A 12,270-nucleotide genomic window follows, 5' to 3' on the forward strand; every position below is an offset into this window, starting at 1 on the left:
AGTAAATGGTTGCTCAGCCAGTGGGAGCCGAATTCTAAGATGGACCCAAAATGCTGGAGTAACTCAGTGGGACAGGCAGCATCCCTGGAGAGAAGGAATGGGTGACGTTGAAGGTCCCGCCCCTAAACGTCGCCCCATTCTTTCTCTTCAGAGATGCTGCCTGCCCCGCAGAGTTACTCCAGCACTTTGTGTCTATCTTCGGTTTAAACCAGCATCTGCAGTTCCCTCCTACGTGGGAGCTGAATCCTCATTGTTTGTGTCAATTCATCACTTCAACAATTCACCAAGTCAACAAGCATTTGAGATTGAAAAAGTGGCAGCATAAGAATATAGGAATTGCTAAAGAAAACTATCATTCCAAGTCATGTGTGGTAGCCTATGGTCATATGATGTAGCAATAAAGGATTACTTAACTAATGATATTCAACGTGCATATGTTTCAGCAGCTCCAGAAATAAATCTAGGAACAGCCCAATGATGGATAAAACAGAGAACCAGAAGTCTGAAGCCACCTGTTCTTCTCTCGGTCATTACTCTGGGCATGCCAAGTTCCTTGTGCACTGAAATGAAATTATTTTCTGGTACAAATCGATCCAATTTCATTTTAGTGAATCGATGCTAATTGGTTTCACCATCAACGGATATTGCGGGGACATATTTCTTTCCCAGTGAGAGAGGTCCAGGCACTCAGGGCAGTTTGAGTCTCTGACTTTAGCCGCAGAGACTGTAGCAATGGGGCAGCAGTCCTAAGGAGTCTGGTAATTAGCAACTGGAGTGTCATTGAGTCATACAATGTTGGACGGAAGGGCCTGTTTCTACATTCTCACGCCGACCAACATGTCCCACCTACTCTAGTCCCACCTGCCTGCATTTGGCCCACATCCCTCTAAACCTATCCTACTTGCCTAAATGTTTCTTAAACGGTGCAATGGTCCCTGCCTCAACTACCTCCTCCGGCAGCTTATTCCATATGCCCACCACCCTTTGTGAAAAAAAGTTACTCCTCAGGCTACCATTAAACCTTTCCCCCCCCCCCCCCCCCCCCCCCCCCCCCCCCCCCCCCACACCTGAAACCTATGTCCTCTGTCCTCTGGTTTTCGATTCCCCTACTCTGTGCTAAAGACACTGTGTGTTTACTCAATCTATTCCTCTCGTGGTTTTGTACACCTCTCTCAGATCAGGATGTATAATGGAAGCATCCCTTTGGCCCACTGCGTTCACGATGACCATCAACCACCCACTAATACTAAGCTCCCTAATCAATCTTTGTTCTCTCTGCATTGGTTGTCCAGACAAGTAAAACCAGACAACCACATCTTACAGTTCCCACTTTCTCTGCAATCTATAAACCTACTCCCACACAAAATCATTTTCACTACCTAGCCTTTACTGAATTACTCATTCTAATCCAATCCTTGCATCATCTCCATCATCCTGGATGCCCTGTGCATCTTTTGTAATATATTTTCTTTGTACTGCCGTGGCAAGAAATGAACAGAGTGTTCTGTGCCAATGCAGATTTATAATGTCACTATTTCAGACGAACACTGCCTGAATCTCATCTGCTTTACTCACAGGTAAATTCTGCTGTACATTTATAATCGTGATCCATTTGCAAAGCTCCTTTACCTAGAACATCATCCAAGGTTTGTAGTAGTGACTGCGGTGGCACAGTAACGCAGCGGGTAGAGTTGGATTCGATCCTGACTACGGGTGCAGTCTGTACGGAGTTTGTACTTCCTCCCTGTTTCCGTGTGGTTTTTCCCTGGGTGCTCCGATTTTCTTCCACACTCTGAAGACGTGCAGGTTTGTAGGTTAATTAGCTTCAGTAAAATTGTAAATTGCCCCAGGTGTGTTGGTTAGAACTAGTGTACGGTGTGATCGCAGACCGAAGGCATTGCATCGCTAAAGTAAAGTCACTGGATCCTGGACTTTCTGACAGAGAGACCGCAGTCAGTCCGTGTTGGCAAGAACACCTCGGGCTCGATCACGTTGAGCACCGGCTCCCCTCAAGGCTGCGTGCTCAGCCCGCTGTTGTTCGCACTGCTCACACATGACTGTGCTGCCAGATTCAGGGGCAATAAGATCATAACATTTGCAGATGACACTGTTGTGGTGGGACTCATCAGCGGAGATGATGAATCAATGTACAGCCAAACACACGCCCCTCAACATCAGTGGCACCACGGTGGAGAGAGTGGAGAGCATAAAGTTCCCCGGAGTGCAAATTACAGACCTGGTCCAGGAACAACACTGGGATTGTCAAACGGGCCCATCAGCGACTGCACTTCCTGAGGAAACTCAAACAGGCCTCACTCCCCACCAACATCCTCAGGACTTTTTACAGGGGCACGGTGAAGTCTGTACTCGCATACTGCATGAACACGTGGTACTCCAACTGTAACTGCTCAGACAGGAAGGCTCTGCAGAGGGTAGTGAGGGGAGCAGAGAGGATCATTGGCGTCTCCCTACCCTCGGTTCAAGAACTGTTCCAGAGCCGCTGCCTGAAAAAGGCTCTGAGAATAGCTAAGGACAAACTGTGCCCCCTCCACACACACCTGGATCTCCTGCCATCAAGCAAGAGATATCAAAGCACCAAAGCCCAGACAACCAGACTGCTAAACAGCTTCCTGCCACAGGCTGTGAGGCTGCTAAACAGTCAGTCCACCTGATTCTGCTGCTTTGCACTGGCAATTTAATAACTCTGGCACTGGCCACTCATATCAGCTGCCCTGGACATTTTAATGACTGTTTTTACTGTATTTTAAATGGTGCTGTTTTACCTGCTTTTAATTATTTATACTGTTTCATCAGGGACTGGATTGTTTTTACTGTTATTATGTGTGAAGGTTTTATGTGCGATGCTCCGGTATTCCCTGGGAAACGTCTTCTCATTTTGCACTGTACGATTGTTGCTTTGCAAGATGACAATAAAGGTTGATTGATAAACTAAAGTAAAGACTGCACAAAATGGTTTCTGCATGAAAAGTTTCATTATCTACATTGGAACTAACTTTCAAAACTATACCCCTAAGTGCTTTGTACAATGCATTTGGTGCAACTGATATCGCATTACATTTCTACATTTTTCTCCTGAGAATTACATACATTACATGTTTGCCCAATTTCCATCTCTTGAACCTCTTACCCTAGTTCACTGGTCATGTAAGTGAGATTGTGATTTAAAAAAAATTCTTTATCTTTCTATCTCTTTGATGGTAATGCCACCTACTATGGACTGGACACATGCAGTCATGTAGCTCAGCTGTTAAATGGAGATATTAAACGGCGTATAGAAATTAATAAGCATCTCAAACTTAATGAAGTATATAGCACATGACTATGCTGGTCAATTAAATTAGTCAGTGAATGTGAATCTCCCTTTAGACCACTTTAGCATACATAAGTTCATGAATTCATAAGTGATAGGAGCAGAATTACGCCATTCGGCCCATCAAGTCTACTCCGCCATTCAATCACGGCTGATCTATCTTTCCCCCTCAACTCCATTCTCCAGCCTTCTCCCCATAAGCCCTGACACCTGCACTGATCAAGAATCTGACAATCTCCACCTTAAAATGATCCATTGACAGCTTCTACAGCCGTCTGTGGCTATTAATTCCACCGATTTACCACCCTCTGACTGAAGAAATTCCTCCTCATCTAATTTCTAAAGGAATGTCAATTTATTCTGAGGCTAGGGCCTCTGGTCCTAGACTCTCCCACTAGTGGAAACAGCCTCTCCATATGCACTCTATCCAGGCCTTTCACTATTCGGTAAGTTTCAATGAGGTATCCCCTTCATCCTTCTAAACCTACTGTTCTATTCCTTTCTCCCTACGGTCTGTATACAAATTGTCCTTAAATAGATCATTCTATTTTCCTTATTGAATTAGGTTCTATATTTTCCAACTTTGCAATAATTTTGTTCCAGGATTTATTTGTATCTAAATTCTACTTATGGACTCCGTTTTTTTTGGGTGTCCTCTCAATAAAAATGTTTCTTCTGCATCACCTAACCAGGTAAACTGAGTCCAACAGCTTCAGATTATGAGCTGCGTCTGTTTTGGGCAGTTCTGATGAAAGATCAAAACCTGTAAGGACACAAAATGCTGGAGTAACTCTGCGGGTCAGGCAGCATCTCTGGAGAATATGGATAGGTGATATTCAGGGTCAGGACCCTTCTTCAAACTGATAGACTCATCCTTCATCAACCTGTAACATGAACTCTGTTTCTCTCTCTCACACAATGACACGGCCCTAACCCAAAACATCACTTGTCCATGTTCTCCAGAGATGCTGCTTGGCCATCAAACTGTACAGATTCTCCCCCTTCTGTCATGGAGTAGACTGAGACTGACTCCCCTCTCCCCAATCTTTCCACATCCCCAATCCTTTCCATCATCACTTTAATTTCATGTTTCACGTATTTTGTGTTTTTATGACTGTTGGCAGATACATTTCTCTCCTGGGATAAATAAAGTTCTATGGTATTGTATCGTATCGAGTTACTCCAGCATTCTATGTATTTTTATGTCATTAGTCCTCTCGGCCAAAAGCCTTGGAAACTTGATAACTCTGTTTGAAAACTTTGAAAATTCTCTCTTCATTTAAGACATCCCCATTGACATCAATGCATTTGACCAAAACCTTGGTCACCAGTCCAAACATCTTTCAATAAGGCTCTTTTTTTTATCCCTGGGTTGAAATGTGTACGAAAGAACTGCAGATGCTGGTTTAAATCGAAGAAAGACACAAAATGCTGGATTAACTCAGCGGGACAAGGCAGCATCTCTGGAGAGAAGAAATGGGTGATGTTTCGGTTCAAGACCCTTCTTCAGACTGATGTCAGGGGAGTGGGCGGCACAGAGATAAAATACTTAAGAAAGAACTGCAGATGCTGGTTTAAATTGAAGGTAGACACAAAATGCTGGATTAACTCAGCGGGACAAGGCAATATCTCTGGAGAGAAGGAATGGGTGACGTTTCGAATGGGTGGAGAAGGAGACCCTTATTCAGACTGATATCAGGGGAGTGGGCGGGAAAAAGATAGAATGTAGTCGGAGACAGTAAGACTGGTGGGAAAACTGGGAAGGGGGAGGGGATAGAGAGGGACAGCAAGGGCTATTTGAAGTTAGAGAAGTTCATACAGCTGGGGTGTAAACTACTCAAGCAATATATGAGGTGCTGTTTCTCCAAATTGCGCTGGGCCTCACTCTGACAATGGAGGAAGCCTAGGATAGAAAGGTTAGATTGGGAATGGGAGGGGGTGTTGAAGTGCTGAGCAACCAGCTTGGTCTCGTCGATTTAGAAAAGTTGACACCTGGAACAGCGGATATAATAGATGAGGTTGAAGGAGGTGCAAGTTAACCTCTGCCTCACCTGGAAAGACTGTTCGGGTCAATAGACAATAGTTGCAGAAGTAGGCCCTTCGGCCATTAGAGCCAGCAATGCCATTTAATGTGATCATGGCTGATCATCCCCAATCAGTACCCCGTTCCTGCTTTCTCCCCATATCCCCTGACTCCACTATCTTTAACTCCTTGGATGGGTGGGGGGGGGGGGGGGGGGGGGGGGGGGGGGGGGGGGGGGGGGGGGGGAGAGATAAAGGGACAGGTGTTGCATCTCCTGCGGCCGCAGGGAGAAAGTACCTGGGGAGGGGGGGGGGGGGAGGTTTGGGCTGGAAGGGATGAGTTGACCAGGGGGTTTCAGAGGGAACAGTCTCTGCGGAAAGCAGAAAGGGGTGGAGATGGGAAGATGTGGCCAGTAGTGGGATCATGTTGGAGGTGGCGAAAATGTTGGAGGATTATATGTTGGGGATAAAATGTAGTCGGAGACAGTATGACTGGTCGGAGAACTGGGAAGGGTGCATTGAGATGTTTTGAAATATTAACGGTGAAAATTGTCATTCGCATCACTAATTTACATTCTGTCCTCTTGTGTGGGTGAGTGGGTTTATTCATACTCTTCTTGTTTTCCATACCCCACAAGGAGAAGTTTATGTCATGGGCGTAGAATCAGACCATTAGGCCCATCGAGGCTACTCCGCCATTCAATCATAGCTGATCTATCGTTCCCTCTCAACCCCATTCTCCTGCCTTCTCCCCATAACCCCTGACACTGATACTAATCACTAATAATTTGTCAATCTCCACCTTAATAATATCCATTGATATCCATTGAGCGAGGAAGTCGACCAAGAGCTTCCCAGCGAGGGGCCACCAAGAACGAAGGGGGACCTGGCAGGGGGGTAGACGGGGGTGGAGGCGGGGTGAAAGTGGGAGGGGGGGGGGGGTGGGGGAATGCTGCTATGTACAGCGGCAGGCAATAGATAGGACTGTTCGGTGAACTTTTGTAACTTTGACGGTGCCAAAAGTGGTGACACTTGCTCATATTACAATCTGATCAAAGCCAGGATCTGACAACCAAGGTGAGACTGGTTGTTGGCTATGTTCTCTGATCCCTGCCAATTGCGATTCTCCGGTGGGAATACGAGGGAGATCCCTCCTTGCGGCCATGGAAAGACCGATTGGAGGAAGGGGCAGGCTGAGTCGGTGCCCCTCACTGAGAAGATTTAGTTTAGATTAAGGGCCTGTCCCACTTTCATTACCTAAATCGCGACCTCTGACGACCATGAACAACCTTAAAAAAAATCAAGGTCGCGGTAACCTACGATCTTTCACGACTATGTCTACGACCTCCTACGACTATGTTGAAGACCTCCCATGACTGTGAAGAAGACCTCCTTCTACCATGTTGAAGACTGGTTTCGACCATGTACGTTTTACCGCTGTTTGCAGTAGCCCTTTCGCTTCAGCAGCCTTTTAAGAAAGGCAGACGGGGAAGAGCAAGGGTGAAGAGGAAGCACAAGAAGAGGTCTCAATGGGTGAATGGAGATGATGTGATGGACTGTCACATGAATGGAAGAGAAGTGGGAAGCTGGGCTTTGACAAAAGATGGAACTTTAAGCACACATGTGGGGCAGTGGATGGCAAGCATGCCACTCTTGTCCCTGTTCCTGCCTGTACCCGTCATTTTCCTTTTACGTACATGATGGCATTCTGCTGGAACCATTCCTCAAGGTCCCCCTCCTGCTGCCTGGTGAAGGTGTAGGGCATAACCTTCCTCCAGCCCTCCCTCACCACCAATGGGGCATCTGCCTCGGATGCTGTGTCAGACACAGGAGAAAGGGCTGCTTTGCTGCCTTCAAATGAGGCAGTGAAGGATGGGGTGGTGGTGGGGACATATACGACCCACCCTGGTCTCGTCCTCCAGGGGTCTCTCATGCAGGGCTACCCCCTCCTGCACTATCACCTCCCGTGGCATCATCTCCTGCCACTCCTCCTCCAGGGTGGGCAACACCTGCTTGGCAGGTTTTTTTTAGGGTTGTGCCCTCCCACTGCGTTGCCGCCTTTTTGGTACCATCTCTAAAACACAAGTCTCCTCTCCAAACAACTCTCCAGCTATGAATGAAAATGCCTTGGAGTGACAGAGGTGACATTCTGCTGTGTAATAATCTTTTTTTACTACTGACCTTTTTTTCCACCTCGGAGCTATTACCTTCGACTACCTCCGACCACCTACGACTAGCATCAAGACCTACTACGACCTACCGACGACCTACCGACGACCTACCTACGAGTAAAAAGTATCGATTTTTTCCATGCCGACCTTTTTTTTACTCGTGGACATTTTTTATCAGGCTAGAAAAACGCCGCGACCTACTTGATGTCACATTTACCTACGACTAGCATCACGACCTGCTATGACGTACCTACGACCTACCTACGACCTCCTACGGCCTCCTACGACCTCGTGGCGACCACACTGCGAGTATGAATCAAGGTCAAACTCGGCAGAGGTCGCGAATTAGGTCGTGAATGTGGGAGATGGGCTTAAGCTCAGTTTAGTTTATTGTCACGTGTACCGAGCTTTTGTTGCGCGCTAACCAGTCAGCGCAAAAGGCATACATGATTACAGTCGAGCTATTTACAGTGTACTGATACATGACAATGTTTAGTGCAAGTTAAAGCCAACAAAGTCCGATCAAGGATAGTCCGAGGGTCGCCCTCACCTTCAACCCCTTACCTGTCGCCTCCACCATTCCTTCAAGGATGACCACGATTTCCAGATCCTCCTTGGCCATCTGGGCTTTGGTGATTTCCCAGAAAGGGCTCTGCTGGTTGATCTCGTGGCAGATGATGAGCGGGGAGACCAGGAAGAGACGGTCGTCTCCCGTGTCGTAGCCCACGTTGATGTCCGTCTGGTTGAGCGGGATGAACTCCCCTTCCCTGGTCTGCTTGGACTTGATGAGCTTGGCGCGGATGGATGCCTCCACGATGTGGGAATTCCTCAGGTCCCCGACACGGAACATCAGGCACAGCCTGCCGTCGCGCACGCTGATCACGGCATTGGTGGAGAACACCAGGGTTTCGGCCCTCTTGTTGGGTTGCGAGATCTTCACAAACATGCAGCCCACCATGAAGGCGTTGACTATCGAGCCCATCACCGACTGCACCAGCAGTAAGATGATGCCCTCGGGACACTTGTCCGTGATGAATCTGTAGCCATAGCCAATGGTGGTCTCAGTCTCAATGGAGAAGAGAAAGGCAGAGACAAAGCCATTGAGATTGTTAACACAAGGCACCCAGGAGGCATCCCCTATGTGGAGGAGATCCCCTCGTACGAAGGCAATGAACCACCAGATTAGTCCAAAGAACAGCCACGTGGTTGTGTACACCAGGACGAAGATGAACAGATTGAGTCTCCATTGCAGGTCCACCAGCGTGGTGAAGATGTCGGTCAGGTAACGGTAGCGCTCCCGCACATTGCCGTGGTGAACGTTGCATTTGCCGTCCTTCCTCACGTACCTCTGGACGTTCTTGACGGCACCCTTGCCACTCTTCCTCGGGCTGTTCTCCCACACTTGCTTCGGTAGCTTTGGCTGCCGAGCGGCCCCGGGGCTCTCGACGTCCCGCTCCATCAGGTCAGCCTAGTCAGAGAGACAAAAGAGATTTGAAGTCCCACGTTCGAACAGAAGCCGCCACTATTGACCCAAAAGCCGACACCGCCCTATGTGACATTGCCACGTTTCACGCCAACGGGAATCCTATCAAAAAAAATATTCGATTTTTCTCAAGCCATTTAGAACAGAGACGAGGAAACACTTTTCCTCACAGAGAGTGGTGAGTCTGTGGAATTCTCTGCCTCAGAGGGCGGTGAAGGCAGGTTCTCTGGATGCACTCAAGAGAGAGCTAGATTGGGCTCTTAAAAACAGTGGAGTCAGCGGATATGGGGAGAAGGCAGGAACGGGGTACTGATTGGGGATGATCAGCCATGATCACATTGAATGACGGTGCTGGCTCGAAGGGCCGAATGGCCTACTCCTGCATCTATTGTCTCAAGCTACTCATCCTAGTTGTCTCCTTTCTGGGCTGAGAACTCGTCAGGAAAGGGTTCATTCTATGGTTGGAAAGGCAAAGAATGCTGGAGGAACTCAATGGGTCAGGCAGCATGCTCGGAGAACATGGAGAGGTGACATTTGGGATGTGACCCTTCTTAGATTGATTCAATTCAATTCTTCCACTATTCTAAGGTTATTCTCACCACAGTGTCAATGCCTTAATTTGTCATCTTTACCTTGGCCTTAGGAAAATGACTAGGACCCCAAGTACTCATTCCACCAGTGTTGGTGTCGATGATACCTTGCTCTGACCTCATTTCCACTTTCCATGGATGGGGCGGCATAGTGGCGCAACGGTAGAGTTGCTGCCTTACAGCGCCAGAGACCCAGGTTCGATCCTGACTATGGGTGCTGTATGTATATTCGTTTGTACATTCTCCCCCTGAGCAACATGGATTTTCTCTGGGATCTCAGGTTTCCCCCCTACACTCCAAAGATGTACGGGTTTGTAGGTTAATTGGCTTGGCAACATTTGTAAATTGTCCCTAGCATGTGTAGGATAGTGCTTGTGTGCGGGGATCACTGGTCAGCAAAAAGTCTACCGCTGTGCCACCCCTATTGTCTTCACATATCCATCAGAATTTTAATCTAACCTTCCAGCGAATGTGGCTGAAATCCAGTGGACTCGTGCGGAAATATGCCTGGACTTGAAACTCCAGCATAACTCAAAGAATGAATAATTACAAAGCAGGTACACACAAAATGTTGCAGTAACACAGCAGGTAAAGCGGCATCTCTGGAGAACATGGATAGGTGTCGTTTCGGGTTGGGAACCTTCTTCAGAGTGAAACATACCTTGAAGAGACTTCGCCGTGGAGCAGTCAAAATGTAGAGACAAGGAACTTGGACAAAAGGACACAAAGTGCTGGACTAACTCAGCTGGTCAGGCAACACCTCTGATAATTACAAAACAGTTTGATTGTGTACTTCAGATCTGATATTCTTCCAAGTTTAGTGAGCTGAACAGGTAATTACACAGACTGTTCAGAGCTCAGTTAAAGTCTAAAAAAGATTCAGTTTTTAAAGATTCATTGCAGCATATTACGCAACCCAGTGAATCCAACAAGATGAAATATGGATGAAATTAAAAAAATATTTTTTTCCCCAGACTTTAAACATGCACTTTAAACGTTGTGCCATGCAACATGGAAACAGGTGAGTGGGGAAGTAGGTCACCCAAGGTGCCTATAATTGTGCAAATCTTTGAAAGCCTTGATGAAGTGTGGGTGACTATAATGATCAATCAAATTTTGAATTTAAGCTGCAGGTTTTAGGTGGTAGGTTTGACTGCAATAGGTCTTTGCTGAGAGAGACATGTGCGATATGGGCTTCTATCACAACACAGGGCGGCATGGTGGCACAGCGGTATAGTTGCTGCCTTACAGCGCCAGAGACTCTGGTTCGATCCTGACTGCGGGTGCTGTCTGTACGGAGTTTGTTCTTTTGCATATCTTTCATTCATTTGTTCTGTACCTTTTTAAATGCCTCTCGTTCCCTCTTGCCTGACTGTCTGAAAAAGGGTCTCGACCCGAAACGTCACTTATTTTTTTTCTCCGCTAAGTTTCTCCAGCTTTTTGTGTCTATCTCAAATATGCATTGATATAATTATGTGGAGAAATGTGCAGAATGACTGTTGCTCTTATAAAATCTGGAATTAGACATTAAGTTAAGGCCCCACCAGATCTGTTTTGAAAAGGCAATGGGGCTTCCTGGAGTGTCTATCCATGTGACACCAACTGAAGATAAGTTACTTCTCATTTCATCACTCTTTGTAGGAAGGTTACACAAAAAAGCTGGAGAAACTCAGCGGGTGCAGCAGCATCTATGGAGCGAAGGAAATAGGCAACGTTTCGGGCCGAAACCCAAGGGTTTCGGCCCGAAACGTTGCCTATTTCCTTCGCTCCATAGATGCTGCTGCACCCGCTGAGTTTCTCCAGCTTTTTTGTGTAACCTTCGATTCTCCAGCATCTGCAGTTCCCTCTTAAACACTCTTTGTAGGAAGTTGCACTGCATGAATTGCCTGTCAAAAGCTTCCTACATTAAGCATCTTAAAGAGGCAACTGTTGGTGCAAAGCACTTTGAATCATCAGGTCATCAAAGATGCCACAGAAATGCAAATTATTTCTACTTTTCCTAATGAAGGCTCCATGGTATTTATCATTTGTGTTTCCATCGGCATAAAACCTGAAACAGTTTGGCAGCTGAGATGTAATTTGCAATAAATAAATAAGCACAGTAAAAATCTTGCAGAATGGCCTCCTCCTATTGTCTATTGTCTATTGGTTCCAAAATCAAAAATGTGTACGTGTATCAGAGGAGGTGCCAATATGCAATTGGCCAACAGATGGCACAGGAACTCTGTGTACATATAAAGGCCTGTCAAATGCCTTCCAGTAACAGTGGATCCATTTTAACCCTAACTAATCGAGTGTAATTTTGTATTTTGAATGATTATCTAGTGACATTTGAGGACAATTTTCTCTGCTTGATTTCCATGCAAGATCAATATTCTTCTCATTACAAGTGGATTAAAATTGCTTGCTTGACAAATTCTAAAAGTCAGATCCAGATCAATTGATCAATGCGTTAAAAATATCTGCTGCTCTCTCATTTTGCACATCACACACAGCATGGGCTTGAAGACCAGTTTGAAAGCAATGGAATAGAAACATAGAAACATAGAAAATAGGTGCAGGAGTACGCCATTCGACCCTTCACCGCCATTCAATATGATCATGGCTGATCATCCAACTCAGTATCCTGTACCTGCCTTCTCTCCATACCCCCTGATCCTTTTAGCCACAAGG

The 12,270-nt window shown here is 46.5% G+C and overlaps 1 protein-coding gene across 1 annotated transcript in view; it reads right to left on the reverse strand.

The window, feature by feature from the left end:
• Positions 1 to 12,270, reverse strand: part of kcnj6 (potassium inwardly rectifying channel subfamily J member 6) — a 144,893-nt gene that overhangs the window by 19,972 nt on the left and 112,651 nt on the right. Inside the window, exon 2 of the mRNA XM_055645140.1 lies at positions 8,089 to 8,992. Coding sequence (XP_055501115.1) covers positions 8,089 to 8,983 — 895 coding nt within the window. The 5' untranslated portion in view covers positions 8,984 to 8,992. The remainder of the gene's footprint in view (positions 1 to 8,088; positions 8,993 to 12,270) is intronic.

Source organism: Leucoraja erinacea, chromosome 13 (genome assembly GCF_028641065.1).
Source record: "Leucoraja erinacea ecotype New England chromosome 13, Leri_hhj_1, whole genome shotgun sequence".
In the NCBI taxonomy this organism is placed as follows: Eukaryota; Metazoa; Chordata; class Chondrichthyes; order Rajiformes; family Rajidae; genus Leucoraja; species Leucoraja erinaceus.